The sequence below is a fragment of the Acartia tonsa genome, chromosome 11, assembly GCF_053477335.1.
Source record: "Acartia tonsa isolate MP-2025a chromosome 11, ASM5347733v1, whole genome shotgun sequence".
In the NCBI taxonomy this organism is placed as follows: Eukaryota; Metazoa; Arthropoda; class Copepoda; order Calanoida; family Acartiidae; genus Acartia; species Acartia tonsa.
Window position 1 is genome coordinate 43,114,801 of NC_137270.1, and position 19,177 is coordinate 43,133,977.

Below are 19,177 nucleotides of genomic sequence, written 5' to 3' on the forward strand. Positions count from 1 at the left end.
CCATCACTATCCCAAGAGAATCAACTCTCCAAAATAAATGTTTTTAACTTTTTCATTAAAAAAAACTGTAATTGTAAGGGGGGGTTCGTCTTCCCCCCCAACCTAAGGGTCCCTATATGCCTCTAGAGGCGTAGCCGCTGCTAGTAGAGTATCCAATGATATAAAGCAGTAAGGTTTTTTATCTGAATCTCAAAATTAGGCAATTAATTATGAATAAAAAAATCACGCAACCTTTCTTTTTTTTAAATCAATCTTTAAAGTTAAATAATGTGAAAAGTATAAGTTTAAATGAAAAAAAGTCTTTAGTAAGTGCTATTTATTTTTGATGATAAAGATTTTGCAAAAGACGTTTTATTGCTATGTTGATCAGAAATATGTTAGAATTTGTTGTTAGGTTTTTTCTACAAATCTTTATATTGAAAGTCTAAATTTGAAAATTGTGATTTTTTTAAAGCTTATAGTATTTATATAAGTTGTTTGTATCTTTAAATAAAATAAAATATTAAAAATTATTTTTTGTTTGTTTTTTATTAAAGATTTTCATATTTTTTCATTTTTTTTTCAGAACTTTAAATTGAAAAAAAACCAAAAGACCCCGCTAAAATATTTTGTCTACACCTGGAATCATCAAGGATTTATGTATATTTTCAACCTACATAGGTCGCAGGGCTCGGCACTTACTTTTGTCTTGATTCAATTGTAGCTCACAGTGATACATGATAAGATAATCGCTTTATATACAACAAATTATAGATATTGGGTTAGGTAGACAATGGGTGTGGAGAGAATGGGGAAGTGCTGTCCAGGTGAAAGGCAGAAGGGCAGGCCTGTATGGGGGTAAGGCTGGCGTCCCCCGGAAAAGGGTAAGTTAGCTGGAACATGAGGGGGGAGGGGCAACCCCTTCCCCCGTCGGCGGCTGGTAGTGTTGACCATATTAAGCTGGCGGTCAAACAAAAGAAAAGGGTTTGTTGAAGAATGTGCTGGGTGGAGCTTTAACAGAGAAAGCTCAGTTGAACAGAGAAAGCTCAGTTGAACAGAGAAAGCTCAGTTGAACAGAGAAAGCTGAACAGTGAACATTCATTTTTCTATATTCTCGACTCGGCTCATGTATTTGTGATTAAATAGATAGGTAAGCAATTTTTACATTAAACAATCAAATATATATAATACATATATATTTCATACATACTGACTAAAAAAAGAAAGATAATACACATAACAATTCCCACTACTCAATAAGCATGGATCAAAAACTCGAAAATTTAAAAACTAAATTGATAAAAGATTCATCCGATTTTGTACATGTAAACGACAGACAAAAATTCACTGAAAAAATGACAAAATTACTCAATATTGAGCTTGAAAAACTCAAGATAGAATTGGGGGTACTACCTAAAATACAACGAGAATTCGCTAAATCGAAAAACTGCTTCTTCTTAGCCACCCAAAATGACCAAAATACAGAGGAAATTGACAACATAGTTAGGGACATCCTTAATGATGGACTTGAAAAAAAAACGGACGGAAAAACAGACACAAAAAAAGAGATTGAAAAATCTTTCCCAAAAATGATCAACAACCCACCCGTTAAGATTCCCATGGGCGGAAAGACGGACAAGAAAGAGAAGAAAAAAGCAGGTTGTCTCTACAAAATCTCTTTTACTAACAATAAGTTCAATCTTTCAGATGATACAGGCTATTATCCAGCTGAAATCTTTCTGATGGGTCTTGCAAGCTTTAACAAGAACAAGGAGAAACAAGATTTTGTCCAGGTAACTAGAGAGATACCCCACTGTGCTAAACAGCACGTAACAAAGCTTAATGAAATAGCGTACAAATTACGAAAAAAGAACTATAAAACGAGACAAAACATAGACTTCAAAACTTATAGATACACATTAGAAATTAAAAAAGCGGGCGAAAATTGGCAACCACTAACTGAAGTTGCAAATGCTTTCAAAACCATCAAAAAAGATTGGGAAGAGGCAATCAAAATACCCTATATACCATATGAAAGAAAAAAGACAATTAAATATAGAAACTAAAAAGTAAAACATGATTGTTACTAATTATTATTATAATCAATCAATCAATCAAAAAACAAGAGCAAATTCTCTCTCTATACCGTCTTCCTCACAAATAGAAAGCAAAAAAATGTTTCTCTATGATGACGTAATCCTATATTCACTAAAAAAAATATTTATTTCAGGCCAGTAACACTGATACCACCAAAAACAACAGTACTGTTAAAAACAGCAAGAACAAGGATTAACTGCTAACATCAAAGAGGTAACTAGCAAATTTGAACTCTAATACTATACAATAAATAAATCTTCTATTACACACTTATAATAATCTAACATTCTATATGACTTACAAACCCTATGAAATTAACTAACAGTTTTATTATCCAACTAGAAAAAAGATACTACTGAACACAGCTAATATTGTTTACTTATATTTTAGCCGACACCAGCTGTAGAACTACAACACCATATAAGACAACAACTATTTTGGTCTTCTTCACCACTCTACTGAAAGGTAACTTTCATAAGAATAATTAAATGATTAATTTAACTAAGTTAAAATATTACCTTAAAAATTATAAAACTCGCTGACTTAAAACTTATGAAACTCCTATCTTTAAAAATGAATAAAATTATGCTGAATGATTAACTCTAGCCAAAATTAACAACATGCATATTAGTTAACCACACTATAAAAAAATATATTCATTACTTATACTTATATTTCAGCCGGTAGAACCACACCACCTTTTAAGACAAACTGTTTTGGTCTTTTTCAACACTCTACTGAAAGGTAACTTTGAAAAATTAAATGATAATTTAACAGTCCACTAAGTTAAAATATTACCTTAAAAAAATAGGAACTCGCTGACTTAAAACTTATAAAATTCCTACTATTAAAAATGAATAAAGATTTGCTGACTGAGTAATTCAAGCTAAAATTAACAACTTCACACTAGATAACCACATTATAATAAATATAATCATTTATTTTATATTTCAGCCGACACCCACCAGTAGAACACCGCCTTTTTAAGACAAACTGAAGACCATTACTGACTAGCTGAACTATCAACAAAAAAAAGATACTTGATGAATTATCCATAACCATTGATTAGTAACATTCATGATTCATGATATATAACAATATTAAAATGCAAGTAAAAATACTAGCTATGATTTATAAATTGTTTTTTTTTTATGCACTGTACATAAATAAATAAATATACTACAATTTTGTAATTGCTAAATATAGTAATATTTTTTCTAATCTGTATCTATCTAGCGTTACTTTTTTTTATGATTGTTATGATTGTATCTCAGTTAAGAAAAAAAATTCACATACACAGTATGGAAATGTTAATTAATGCATTGATTGTCAACCAAACTAAATATGTTATTAATAAATTATTACATTAATCTTGATCATATTTTACTTAAAATAAACGAACTATGAACTATAAGAGTAACAAAAATAACAAGCTTAATACAAGCATAAACACAACAGTATCTCAATAAAATTTCTATTCTTAAGTAGATCTTTAAGAGTGACAAAAATAACAAGCACAAATCTTTAAGTAACATAACCAAATATATCTAGTACTAAATTACATTAATCTCGATTATAGTTCTTACTTAATGTTCAAACAGACTGTGACAATACAACAGTATCCATTGATAAAAAAAAAAATCATAAGCTAACTTGCCAAAAAACTAATATTGCTCTTGCTATCCTTACTATGAGTAAATAGCATAACACTCGCAAAATGTAAAAAAAAGAAAATAGTTCAATCCTAAATTATTAAGCAGCAACCCGATTCAATCTTTTCTTTTCATGTAGACTTAAGAGTGTCAAAAAAAATCAAGCAATAAGCTATTAGTTTCACGAGTAAATTAAGATGCATGCAAATGATAAAAAAGAATATAGTAAGCCAATATTTATTAAGCAGCAATATGAATAAAATTCTAAGAGTGGCAAGAATAACAAGCACAAAATTTAAAGAACCAACATAAAATATCACTCTCGAAATTCCTTGATGTATCAAGGAGCATAGTGTGATACACAATAACATACATGGATGTATCCAGAAGCATAATATGATACACAATAAGATACATGGATGTATCCAGAAGCATAGTGTGATACACAATATCATGGAGATGCGACATCTAAATTTCAAAATTCTTTGAACGTACAGACAAGATTCTTATAGAAATGCTTCGCATCTAGTTCACTTTATTTATACCCTTATTTAATTATCTCGCGCACTTCAGGGCATAAGACACAGATAATATGGTCAGCCCTCAGGCAGTTTTAATGTATTTTTATCTTAACTACTACTTTAATAGTAATTACAACTGAAAATTTTATTAATGGCATTAATTATCAACACATAACCAGTATATTAGTAAAAAAAAACTACTTCTTGAAAGTATACATGAGTAATTATATACTCAAAATCTTATCAGCAACAGATAATAAATTTCAACACTTTCAAATACTTACCTACTGTAATATATATGTTTAATAAAATGTGATAAATTATTAAATTGCTTACCATTTCCTAGTTTATTCATAAATATATTCTCCTATGGAGACCATTTTCATAATTATCCTCAAGACGGGGGGGATAAAGGCAGAAAGGAAGGCTACAAAAACTAAAAAAAATATAAAATTTAAACATGAATGACATTAGTAATAATGTACAAGGATTACCAACTAATTTCCAACAAATAACTATAAATATCAATAATACTGAATCCAGTTATGTTGATTGCTCTCACATCAAAAACCTAAAACACTTCAGCATAGCTCATCAAAACATTAGGAGCATTGACAAAAATTCAAATAATTTTCTATATCTACTAAATGAATTAAACTCTAACATAGATATAATATGCTTCACAGAAGTATGGGGTAACATTAATAACCTTATCATTCCTGGATACCACGAACCAGCAACATTACTTAGAAAAAACAAAAGAGGGGGGGGGGTTAGCATATACTGCAAAGATTACATAAACTTTAAAGTTATAAAAGAAATGACAGTTATAAAGGGTCATATTGAATTCCTAACCATCGAATATAAAACAAAAAACAAAACCAATATCCTTTCAACTCTCTACAGACCCCCTTCACAATGTACACATGACATCGAAAACTGCATTAAAGATATTAAACTGCTCTTGGAATATAAGGACACACATTTCCCAAACACTAACTATGATATACTTGGAGATCTAAACATGGACATCCTTAAATATAACACTATGGAAAGTATTAGAAAATTCTACCAGACCTTTGAAAATCAAAACATAATACCCCTAATCAACAGACCCACTAGAGTCACTAATAACACTGCTTCTATCATTGATAATATACTATCAAATAATTATAATAACAGTAAAAACTATATCATATGCAACTCAATTACTGACCACTTCTTAATCATTAAATCCATTCAAAAAACAGATATCACCTACAAAAATACTACCAACACTTATCACCGCAGAAAATTTAACACTGACAACATAAACCACTTCTCAAATAAACTAATCAATGAAGACTGGTCGCACATTCTCAATACAAACAACACAATTGACAAATGGAATAAATTTTTCAATAAAATAGACAATATATTTAATGAATCATTCCCAAACAAAAAATACACCTTAAAAAAAGATAAAAAAAAAGACACCAATGCTTCGCCATGGATAGATGACGAGATTAAGAAACTATTCAAAATTGAAAGGAAATTATACCTTAAAAAACTTAAAAGTAAACTACCTTTACATAACACACAACACGTAGAGTTTAAAAAAGAGCTACAATCCAAAATTAGGAAAGCTAAAATTAAATACTATGAAAATGAATTCAAAAAAACTAAACACGACTCCAAAGCTATGTGGAGATCAATCAACAAAGCCACAAACAGACACACTAATAACAAAAAAAATACTAAACCTGACAAAATAATAATTAACAATAAAGAACTAACTGAAGATATCGACATTGCTACAGAGCTAAACAAATTCTTTAACGGAATTGGTACAGAGCTATCAAATAAAATTCATACAGACAATACAAAACAACAAGAATACATAAATAACATACATGAACAAAACACTAGGTTCAAATTCAAAAACATAACAGCTGATGATATAACAAAAATAAATAAGACACTAAAACCTAAACTATCTGCAGGACCAGATGGAATCCCAAGTGTCATAATCAAAACCATCTTACAAAAAATACCCAGAGTAATAGCTAATATAATAAACAGCTCACTACATTCAGGTATTGTTCACAACAGATTAAAAGCAGCAATCATCGTTGCAATCTACAAAAAAGGCAGCAAAACCGATCCTAACAACTACAGACCAATCGCTCTTATAAATGCCATTTCCAAAGTGCTTGAAAAAGTTGTTGCTCACCAACTAAGAATGTACTTAGAAAAAAACTATATACTTTCATGCAAGCAATTTGGATTCAGATCATTACACTCATGCATACATGCAATGATTGCAACTATGGAAAAAATCGAAAAGGACAAAGATAATAAGATGTCAACATCTTCCATATTCATAGATCTTACCAAAGCATTTGACACCGTTGACATAAACATACTACTAACCAAACTAAAAAAAATAGGAATACAAAATACAGAACTCAACTGGTTCAAAAATTATTTAAATGGCAGAACACATACATGCAAAATCGGAGAAAAATTCTCCAACTTTCTAGCTTCAAAAATTGGGGTGCCACAAGGATCAATACTAGGACCATTACTTTTCATCATTTATATAAATGATTTACCAGACATGATCAAATGCTTCATAAACCTCTTTGCAGATGACACCATGATTGCAGTAAGTGGCAAAAACAAAACAGAAATAGAAACCCTAGGAAACACTATAATGGCAGAAATCACTGAATGGTTCAACCACAATAAACTAACCCTAAACCCCACTAAAACCAGAATTATAAATTTCAACACAAAACAAGAAATTAACATAAAAATAAACGATACCATCATACAAACTGTTAAAAGCAATCACATTAATACTCAAGAATCCTCTTTCAAATTCCTAGGATTTCTATTAGATGAAAAAGCAAATTTTGATAGCCACATCAATAAAACAATAAGTAAATTAAATACATGCAATCATATCTTAAGAAACATAAAAAAAGAGATTCCAACAAAGCAAAAAATACTATGCTACAATGCACTAGGAAAGCCTTTCATTGAATATGGAATTAGCATTTGGGCACCAAACAACACAAAAGCTTTAAATACAATCACTACTATACAAAAACGTATCATTTTAAACATACATGGTTCATCACGAAGAATCCACACTGAACCACTCTTTAAGAAATACAAAATTCTTAAATTCAAAGATCTAATCACATACAATAACCTATTAATAGGACACTCCGTTTTCTATAAATACGCACCAACTGCAATTCTAAACTTAATAAAAAAAGAAGTTCCACATGAGAGACTACGCAGGAATATTTGGAACTTGAAAATAAACGGAGCAAACAAATCATCTATAACAAAATTTACCATTCCCAAAGACTGGAATGAACTAAATATAGAATTAAAACAAATAAAAAACAGAAAAAAATTTAAAAAAGCAATACTAAAACACTTTATAGATAAATACAAACTATTCATAAACTGTAGCGATCATAACTGCAATATCTGCTACTAAAACCTACACAGTAACCCTTGTACATGTCCATAAAATAATTACTTATAAACATACTCTCAGCCTTCAGCCTGCCTTGTCCTCCGCCGTCTTCTCACAATCAGTAACATGAAAATTATAATTAAGTCATGGGTAAATCTACAATAGTATCTATTATACAAATGTAGTGCCATGATCTTCCTAGTTATATTAATTATCTTATTATTGATATTGTTTATTCAATGTAATGAACTTATATAATAATTGTTATAATTAGTGGAATTAATAAATATCTAACACCTGCGTGTTTATTGGGAGTCTCGGAGCGTAGTATGCTCTAGGAAATGACAGTCTGTCTGTCCGACTACCACAGTATATAGGCGTCGATGGACGTTGTCTTAGATCGAAGTGTTTTCTTGGATGAAAGGAAAGAAAATGACTTAATTTCTTTTGAAAAATTCTGCTGGCTAATTGATATTTGTCCTGAATATTTTGTTTAAGAATACGCCCCCTAGAGGCCTCTAGGAGCACTTAAGGGTATTGCATTTTAGGTTTTTTCCAGGGACGATTTTTATTGGAAGGTTTAAGTAAACCCTTCACTATACAATTATAACCCTTCTCTTGACCTATACGTAAGAAGCTTCAAGGTAAAGGAAATCCATATCAGTCCAGCAGCCAGCGAGAATCCTTTAGTACAGACACACAGACAAACTTTAATAAAAAAAAGAATATAAAGAGTTTTGCAACTAAATATTGTCATCATGTTAGAAAAGCTCTAAGTCAAATATTTAGGTCACAGGAGCTATTGAAAGATTTCTGAAGACCTGGAAGGTCATACCTGGAACCTGATCATTAAGGGTTAAAAGCAGCTGAGATAACAAAAAAGAAACATATTCCCTGCATTAATATGGTACTAAAGGGCAGGGTTTGGAAGCCGCGCCTCAGCCGCGCATAAGCCTCAGTTTTAAACATGCTTGTGAGCAGAAAAAGAAATTTTTGAAAGAAGGATTGTCTACTAAAGAGACAGTTTTATACATCCAGCTAAATTTTATAGTGATAAAATGACGATTTCACTGAGGCTTACACGCGGCTTACGCGCGACTTCCGATCCCTGCTAAAGGGTATAATGATTTATTTAAATGAAATATAGTATGACGACATTAATGGAATTTTTCTATATACATATGTTTGTAGTTAAGGAGGGCGGGGACATTGAGCTGTTTATTACATTAGTCCATAGACGTCCAAACGATTTTGGGCACCCCCAAAATTTTTTTCATTTCATTTCAATGAAGATTTTTAAACAGCTGTTTGCAATACCTATTGGAACACACACACACACACACACATAACCATTCTATTATATTTTTTTATGTTTTAAGAGCAAATATTTTCTATATTTATGGTCACTCGGTCCGACCTTTGAAGTTTAATCCGTCCATTACAGATACCAAAGTTGTAAATTAGCTTATTCGTTAGCTTAAAAACTTGCGCAAATTTTATTTAAATCCTGTTTGTGTAAAGCAACAGCGAATTTTTCATTTTTTTTAATCATGATTGGGGAAGTAGATCAATTAATCATCGATTGTCCCTTCAGATCTCTAATTTATATATTTATAACAAATTTAGTTTTAATTCATTTATTTAATAAGTTGAGATTCAAAAAAATCTAATATTGTTAACAACACCATTTAATAATAATAATGATAATAATTCATAACTATACAATAGCATTAAAAAACATTAGATAAAATCACATAACATTTTATATGATGTTTTTTGTAATAACGCCTCTACTCTGTAATATGGACATTTCCGACCGACCGTTCTAATGTGCAGACATAAACATTCCAAGCTATTTAGATATTTTCAACTTTGTTGTTGCTGCTCTACTGTAGGAATTAGTTGTCCTTGTTTATTTATACTTGAATCTACTGCAGTTCACGGTAAAATGTTCCTGGTAATGATTATATCTAAGTAGCTATGAACTTAAAAGGCTGCTTGTTGCCGAACGGCTCAACTTACATAGTTTTAAGTGGCAGAAGAAGCCTAGAAATAATCTGGAATAGCCAAGGTCTAATGATGAACAACGAAAGCGCTCATTTGTCGAACATTTATGACCACTGCTAAATAACTGCACATTATTGAGTAATGACCATTCCAGATTTGGCTGATAGCAGCCTTTAAAGTTTATGTTGTTTTAAATTATAGTTACCAGGAACATTTCACCGTAAACTGCACTAGATCCATATACTTTATTAATATAAAATTTATGTTCTTTTTAATGAAATTCGAGGTGAATATGAAAGGTTGAGTTAAAAGTTATAACAGGATTTAAAGATTTTAAAAGGGGTCCAAAAACATATTAAATTTTACCGTTAATGTAAATTACAGTTTTATGTTTTATGCTTATTCCAAATTTTTAGATACTTTAAAATCACATACTAGAAGGCTCTTTCTAAAGTATCTTAAATTTTTCAGTAAAAGTATAAACAATTGCTGGCCTTATTATTTGCTAAAATTTGTATTGTTATAAGATAAGGCTATTTATTATGTTATTTACTTTATTATGATAATAAAACTATTAAAGATGTAAATATTATATAGGAATAAAAGACTTTAAGCATCAAAAAATATATTATCTATTTTCATTTATTTAAGCTATCATGTCTTTAAGTTAACAATGAAAGAAACAGACAGACAGACAAAGTGAGTTATATGGTAGATGTGCATTGGTCAGCAAAAATTATATAGCTTTAAAGGAAACCTGCAAGAAATACACCAATTTAGCTGTTGAAAGACTGCCACAAGTAGACCCAATACCCCAAATATGAAGCCTTAAGCATATATCCAGAAGGAATAACGTCCCCAAGAGCAAATAAATAGAACAACTGGCCAAAAAGGTTATAAGGTAGACGTAGATTGATAAGAAATTCTCTGCTAAAAATCTATGAAATTTTGATGTCTTTCAGGGCATTACTGCTAGACTAACAGACTAAAAGAGTTGCTATAACAGGATTAATTAAAATTTAAAAAACAAACAGATAACTGTCTTAAATCGCAGCCATGTTAATTAAATTTCCTCCAGAGCCTTACGGGACGTACAGTATATGTGTGGTTCAGATGCTTAAACTCCTCTATTCCTACAGCTATATTGAAAGCAGGGCTCGGCACCTGTAGTCAAGCTATGAGTGAGCCATTTGAATACTTATAAACGTCATCTTAATCATGGCCTGTTTGGCAACTGCCGAGCTCTGAATGGGATACATATATATTTATATTTTGTACTATCTTCTGAACAATTGAGAATGTATAATAATAAAATAATAGTAATTTGGACTCGGCAGCCGCGCATCAGCCGCGACTAAGCCTTAAATCTAAACCCATTTGTATTTGATAAAATGATTGATTTCAATTTTTGGGTCAGGTTTAGACTTCCAGCTGATTCTTAAAATTGTAAAAGGTTGATTTTCCTGAGGCTCAGAGCGGAGGATGCGCGGCTGCTGAGTCTTGATAGTAAGCACGCCGTCCCACAATTCAGTCAACACATATTAACATGACAAATCCACAAAGTATATTATGTCACGGATAAGACAATGGCTGTTAAATTGATGTATATCCGCAATGATGATACAAAAAATTACCCCTTGCTTCTGTAGATTATATCTTAAAATTAATACCAGTTTTGATAGCCCGGGACTCCGTCCCCTCCGGACTAACAAAACAGGTTTTAATCTCATGTATTTTTTTCTTCATATTTTTATCCGCGGATAGCTGTCTATAATACGATGCGAAAATAACCTATTCTGTGTCATTATAAAATGTCCTGATGCAATAAAGAGACGGCGTGTAATAATAATAATATGGCAACAAATGCCAAAATGGCAATATCAAGAGATCAACAGATTTATGGAAGCTCTTTATAGTGCCTACAAAAAATGACGTCATGCAATACAAATTACCAATGATAGGCCAAAACACAGACTAAATTACCAATGCCAGGCCAGTATTCATTTTAATTACCAAATGGTAGGCTAGTATGGCGTCATTTTTTATAAGCACTATAAAAACTTCAGATTTATGTATAAGCTTAAAAACTATCTAAAATTGGTAAATATTTACAATATTCAATCTAAAAAAAGAAAATATATCCCCAATTATACAAATAACAAAAATTATAATGAAAAAAAGTAAAAATGTATGGTTTAAAGTAAAATGGTTACCTATTCTGACAAAAAGATGTATAAATATAAGTAAAGGAAATTTTTATTATAAAATAAATAATTTTATTTAGTTGTTAAATAATAATATAAATAAAAAGTTCTTTTGGATAAATTCAATATTGATGTAAACTTACATTATAACGAAGCTACTTAAAGTATCTAAAAAAAATATGTCATACAATACAAATGACCAATGATAGGCCAGTATACATTTTATTGACCAATGGAAATTTATTTGTCATTTGCATTATATGACTTTATTATTTTTAGGCAATAAGCTGAGATGGATCTTTAAATGTGAAGCCGTAGCCGTAGTCAAGGCCTTAGCCGCAGCCGTCGCCACTGCCAGTCTTTCAATAAAACATGAATTTTTTAAATGTTTGAAGTGTTTACGTATTATTATTATTATTTTATTTCATATTTTTACTTAAAATTCAAAAAGTGGTTGTGATTTAAAGATCGTATATAGCCGTGGTCACGCGTAGCCAATTTGATTTAAAGATCGCTATTAGGTTAGTGGCTGTACCTCTCAGAGGCAACGGCAACGGCTACACATTTAAAGATCCAGCTCTGCTTCATACTCCCCCCCCCCCCCAAATAAATTAAATACAAATGTTCAAACAAAAAGAATCTAATGAACCCAAGACGCGGGCACCCAGCAGGCATCCTGGTCCAGCCGCCGAATGCTGCGGATGAGCGTCTCCAGCGCGCCCAGAAGGTCGTCGTTGACAATGGTTAAATCCGCAAAGTGTCCGTACAAGTATTCAATCTTATCCGCGGCTAACAACATCTCTCTAAATTCCTCGTCGGTAAATGATCTTGAGTTGGTTTCATCAAATGTTGATCTGTAAAAATAGACAATTAAAACATACAATTCGTGTCATACCAAAGACAATGGCACCTATCTGTTAGGCACAAGTATGGGTATTCCTTGGCCCCAAGAAAAAAACATCACAATGTACAGGATCTCCAGATAAGGATCTGCTGTACAACGGGTAATAATTTATTCACAGCATAATCATAAAATATAAGCAGTTCTTTTACTTTTCAGCAATTGGCTTTTAAGAGGAATAATAAATAAAGACTAAATTAAATATCTATTTGTTAAGACTATTTAATTTCTTTTCTGAATATGTACTATTAAAAGTCTTTAAATGATCAATCACTTAATTGAAATAATAGGAACTTAGTGTAGAAAAAATTCGACCACATTATTGGTTAGAAAGTGTACACATTTAGGCATGAAAAGGGAGTTATTACTTTTATAGTAAGTTATATATATATAAAAAGCAGAATTACTTAGAAAAAGCTACTAAATATATTTAATTGTTAAAATGTCTTCGCTCGAATAATGGACCTAAATTATATGCCACCAGACATAAATGAAAGTAATCAGCTGATTAAAATTTTTAGATAGTCAGACGGATTGTTGTGTCTGATTGACCATCTAGGATAATAACTCTATAAAATACCTGGCGTATGCTTGATGACGGGTTTCTTTGAGAACATCAAATGGTGGTGGTTTTACAAATACTATGAAGGGTTTGAACTCGGGCGTTCGCAGACGTTTCAATGCCTGTAGACAAAAAGTTATCGTTTTCATAGTTTCATAGATAGGAATAGTTATTTCTCGCATCGTATTATAAACAGCTTTCCGCGGATATAGAGTGTACAACCTCGGGGCTAAAAAAACTAGTTTTAAACTTATGATTGTACATTTTTATATTCGTAGAAAGCTGGATATAATACGATGCTAGACATAGTTTTTTCGTATGGATGAGAACCGGTTCTAATCCACCGGATTAGAATCGGTTTCGAATGAATACGAGAAATAATTTTATTTTACAGAAAAGGGAAGGGGTAATTTCATTATCACGGTTTGGGATGTACTTTAATTTATTGTCCATTGTCTTATTCCTTAAGATCCCTGATTATATGGAGAGTCAATTGACAAAACTTCATACAAAAAAAGGAAGCACAAAGACGACCTTTTTTATTTTACCAATTACAGGATTTTTCGTTCTGCGCATTGAAAAAAAAATAGAGTATAGATATACCTGATAGTGAGGTGTAATAATAGGTTGATAGCCCCCATCAATGAGATCAACAAGACCTTGAGTGGAAGTTCCATACAGGTTTCCACGGAACTCTCCATGTTCAATAAAATTTCCCTGAAAAAAACAAAAAGTTTTAAAGTAGAACACAAATTAGAGGTAATGAACTAATTGAAAAAGTCAGCTGTTCTACTGCTGGAGAAGATCCAGAAAGAGTGGAGACGATTGGCTGTTTATTTCACTAATCCCCCAAAGTTTTACATTAACGTTTTCATATTTGTTGGCTTAACAACTTTTGGGGCTTTAGCTGAATTTTGATTGGTTAGTTTATCAAATTAAGTGTTCAAACGTTTTAACCACTAATTTTAATCTACACAAGGATGTACATTATCTGCCATTGGTTTATTCTTTTAGTTTCTGGGTAAGATCGCACGACCATCCGACAGAATGCACAGATTTACAAAAACTGCTGTCTTCGTGTTTACGAAGCATCTCAAACAACATTCCCTTTAACGCAGAGTCGTCTGCAGCTGTTAGCGTTATTTTAAGCCTCATCAGCAAAGACGGATGGACAGAAGGACAGACAAATCGACATTATTCTTCTTTGTGGTACATATTTAATACATGTTATTTAAGTAATCTACCTTTTCTATATCATTTTGAATCTGTAATCTGGAAGCAAAATAGTAATCCTGTCCTTGCACCTCTCCTTGCTTCTGTGGCCTAGATAGATAGATAGATGGATAGATATGTGGATAAATAGATATATATTATTATATATACAGAAAGATAGATAGATAGATAGATAAACATAGTAATCCTGTCCTTGCACCTCTCCTTGCTTCTGTGGCCGTGATAGATAAATAGATAGATAGATAGATAGATAGATAGATAAACATAGTAATACTGCCCTTGCACCTCTCCTTGCTTCTGTGGCCGTGATAGATAAATAGATAGATATATAGATAGATAGATAGATAAACATAGTAATCCTGCCCTTGCACCTCTCCTTGCTTCTGTGGCCGTGATAGATAAAGAGATAGATAGATAGATAGATAGATAGATAAACATAGTAATCCTGTCCTTGCACCTCTCTTTGCTTCTGTGGCCTGGATAGATAAATAGATAGATATATAAATAGATAGATAGATAGATAAACATAGTAATCCTGTCCTTGCACCTCTCTTTGCTTCTGTGGCCTAGTTAGATAGATAGCTATTCAGACGGATAGACAGATAGACAGATAGATAGACAGATAGATAGACAGATAGATAGACAGATAGACAGATAGACAGATAGATAGACAGATAGATAGATAGATAGATAGATAGATAGATAGATAGATAGATAGATAGATAGACAGATAGATAGGATTGACTATAGACTTTCTGAAATAGATTTTCTGAATGGACATAAGTATAGAAAAAACGAATAGACTGCGTGGGGGCAGGGGAATATTCAAAATCCAAAAAAAGTGGGGCTATTTGATATGATCACTTATTAACTAAAAAAAATCTAAAATGATATCAAGAAGTTCAGATCTAAGCTAAATAGATAAAAAATGGCAAAGTTTCCTTTTTTTGGTATTCTCTTCAAATTTAGGATATTTTTTTTATCGAATATACTCTCTCCTTTAAGTGCCAAAAGGGTAAAACCTTTGAAAAATACCTTACAATAAAATTTCTTGTCAATGTTTTTTGAGATATTAAAAATTTTGAAGATTCAATTTGGTTGTATTCTGGAAGTTAAACCAATCCTGAATTTTAAAAAAAGGTGGTCTCTAATCCCCTTCTACGCCCCATGTAAACACCCTTCCTAATCGACAATAGTGAACGGAAGTAATATGATATTACATGGTGTTTATACAATTTCAATTCTTTTTGATTGGCAAATGATAATAAAAATAATTGTGTAAAAAAGAGACAAAATTATCTTACAATACTCAATAATTAGAAAAGATTGCTTCTAATCTTTTAGTCAAAATATTGAAGCGTCTCCAATGAATTTAGGGAATACCAAAATGAAAAGTTATTATTTTCAATGTTTTGTTTCTTATATAAAGTATAAAAGACTTTAAAAAATTTAGTCAACTCTAAGTCTATATTATCCAGTAACGTTTTTCTTGACTGTTTCGAATTCACACTAAATGTCCAATAATAGTAGTAACTTGATATGGGTTTCATACACAGCGACAAATAAACACTACAGCAAATATTCATGTATTATTGTTTTACAAAATTAGTAATTTCTTACCGATATGTTATAGGTCTTATTGCTGAATTTTAATGCATTTACATAATCATTTTGTGCTGTCTTTCTTTACTTTTTAATTTTTCTATAACTGCTAGTCACAAGTTCTCATAGAACTATATACTTTGTTTCTTTTAATTCAAAGAACATTTATTTTGTTTTAAGAATAAAACACCATAATAAAACACTATAAGAAACATTTCTCACCTGTCTGAGAAAGCTCAGGGATTTAAAGGAATAAGACAATGGCCAATAAATTAGTGTACACAGGCATATGCTGGGTAGAAATTTAATAAAAAATAATATGAAGGTGTTAATTACCATTAAAATATTGATATTTAGGGACGTGTGAAATTGACTGGAAATTTTAATATTTTGGCCGAATAAAAATATTAAAAAATCAGGTCAGGATTTTATTGCCCTAGACATCCTATTTTTTTAATTTCTAACCCTTTATTACTAATCTCCAAACTTCTCATGAACTTTATGATTTTACAAGTTTATTAAAAATAATTAAATGCTAATCAGAGCAATAAAAATCCGAGTATATATTTACCATTTAAAAACACCAAATCTCTCCAAGATATATATTATTCAAGTTTTATACAAGTTTGGGTATCATTATAATTATTCAAATTTGGGTACTTTATTTCTTAATATCTGCGGAAAACTGTCTGTAATAAAATGCAATATTAGAATATTACATAAAAGTGAAACTCCATCCCCCCTTTTAGCACACTATTAGTTTTTAACATCTAGGCATATCTTAATATAATTCTATTTAGTTTTAATTTAACCTTTTTCCTGTTATAATTTTTTTGTTTCAAATTTAAAATCCACGGAAAAATGTCTATAATATGATGCGATAAATAACTAGTTAATTAAAGTCAACGAAACCGCTAGTAATTATCTAAATTACTATCTATTTAAATATCCGCGGAAAACTGTCTGTAATACATAGGGAGGGAGGAGAAATTGAGCTGTTAATTACATTAGTATCCAAAGTTACTTCCATAATATGAAAGGATGACAACATCCATAAAAGCGAAATGGTAGTACAATCAAACATTAACATAAATGTATATGTATAAACAAAAAGTATTACATAGTTGCTACTCTTTCTAAATCTAAATAATACTAGCATGCATGAATTAATGGAGCACAGACGGACAAATTATAGAAAAGCTTCGTCTAATGTCTACCTATGAGAACTTTTAAAACGCGAAGTTTTTCTATAATTAGAGTCGGTCCGTCCGTACCTCCGTCCGTCACAAACAGATAGCTTTTTTAGTCAATTTAGGCATGTTAGAATTGTCCTATCGATTTCAAACTTCAATTCTTTGGACAACAAAGTATAATGTTTCAAGCAAAGCAACTCTATAATCAACTTTTAAAAATGTAAGTATGTCCAAAACATTATCCTGTATCAAGCAGTTTTTCAACAAATTTACACTTTTGCTTCAACTTGTATATTGTGATTATTCAGTTCTGACACTATACAAGTGTTAATGTTCGTTTGTCCTACAGTTTCAGTGCTTCGCTTTTATGGATGTTGTCATCCTTGTTATTAAAGTATTAGTATTGGGTTATTTATGGCCCTCCCTCAAAACTTTTATTAATAAATGGAATAATGAATAACCCCCCCCCCCCCCTAATCCTAATCCTATAAATGTATGTACGTGCTCAATTTTTAACCTCATTTCCTGTACTTTGGTTAAAATGTTTTTTTGGGAGGGTGGGTTGGGGGGGGGGGGGGGGAGGGAAGGCGGATGATGTGAATCATCATTGGGCCGGTATATGTAGTTCACTTAAATATTTGGAAAAATTTATAGATTTTTCTACTATTAACACAAGCCGCAAAATTTCAATTTTTAAAATGTCCGCATTTTTAATTATATAAATTCTTATCTTTCTTTATTCACGAAGTTTCTTTACTCTATCATTAAGGTCTAATAGAATTAAAAATGAAGTTTTGTTGTCATCCTTGCTTAATTAAGTTTTATTTAAATAATAATTCGCTAATATGGATTTTGTTATCCTTGTTACCTACTAAAATTAATTAATTTCATTATGCCAGGTAAATGGCCGTAAATGCCGTAAACACGTAATTTGAAATAAGAATTGGGGGAGGGGTATTAAGAATATCAACCTTAAGTCGTAACCCCCCCTCTCCCACCTAATCCATCGGCATCCTTTTTCTGTATCATTTCATATCTTAAACATTCTTTCTCAGAGAAATTTTGAGTTTCTTGTCTTTAAAAGCGAAGCTTTTCTATAATAAGAGTCGGTCCGAAAAATCAGATCATCGGTTAATTAGATCACAGAAAAATGTAAATGAAGGATGACAATATCCGTTAAAGCGAAACATTAACATAAATGTATAAGTATAATCAAATTATAAGTAAGTATTGCTATGCTTTCTAATTCTATAAATTCTATACAATACTAACATATTTATGATGGACAGACTGACGTCTATAACCAACACAAATTATAAAAAGGCTTCGTTTATTAAAGAGGGGAGGGGAATTTATTTATTATTTCCTAATTTCCATATGTCTAGTGTTGTTATCCTTGGGGGGGGGGGGAGGGTTCATATATCGGTCAACCTTTCTCAAATAGGGGAAGGGGGGAGTATATTGTCAAAGCTAAAGCCATATAGAATTTCATATCGGTCAACCCTTCTTAAATAGGGGAGGGGGGGAGTATATTGTCCAAGCTAAAGCCATATAGAATTTCCATCGTATTACAGACAGTAATTTTTCAAGTCTCTTTACCCAGTGGCCCCGTCCCCCCTTTTTTAGACTCCTAGACTTATGTGATTAATCAACTTTGGAACTGAGAGGAATGTTTTATCTTTCAAAATTATCAGGCAGCTTTGTTGATATGAGTTTCAGCATAACAGAATGATGAACACTCTCCAATCAAG

The 19,177-nt window shown here is 31.3% G+C and overlaps 1 protein-coding gene and 1 long non-coding RNA gene across 2 annotated transcripts in view; one reads left to right on the forward strand and one right to left on the reverse strand.

Moving 5' to 3' along the window:
- The first annotated feature begins 1,005 nt into the window (after nucleotides 1–1,005).
- Nucleotides 1,006–3,452, forward strand: LOC145331747 (uncharacterized). Its single transcript, XR_013883887.1, has 6 exons — nucleotides 1,006–1,129; nucleotides 1,687–1,772; nucleotides 2,210–2,289; nucleotides 2,467–2,541; nucleotides 2,757–2,820; nucleotides 3,031–3,452. It is a non-coding gene; the product is annotated as an uncharacterized LOC145331747 (long non-coding RNA).
- A 9,047-nt stretch (nucleotides 3,453–12,499) lies between these two features.
- Nucleotides 12,500–19,177, reverse strand: part of metro (membrane palmitoylated protein 7-like protein metro) — a 59,414-nt gene continuing 52,736 nt past the window's right edge. The window contains exons 19-22 of the mRNA XM_080175915.1: nucleotides 14,643–14,721; nucleotides 14,002–14,115; nucleotides 13,417–13,520; nucleotides 12,500–12,789 (exon numbers count right to left, since the gene is read on the reverse strand). Of these exons, the coding sequence (XP_080032041.1) occupies nucleotides 12,576–12,789; nucleotides 13,417–13,520; nucleotides 14,002–14,115; nucleotides 14,643–14,721 (511 nt within the window). The 3' untranslated portion in view covers nucleotides 12,500–12,575. The remainder of the gene's footprint in view (nucleotides 12,790–13,416; nucleotides 13,521–14,001; nucleotides 14,116–14,642; nucleotides 14,722–19,177) is intronic.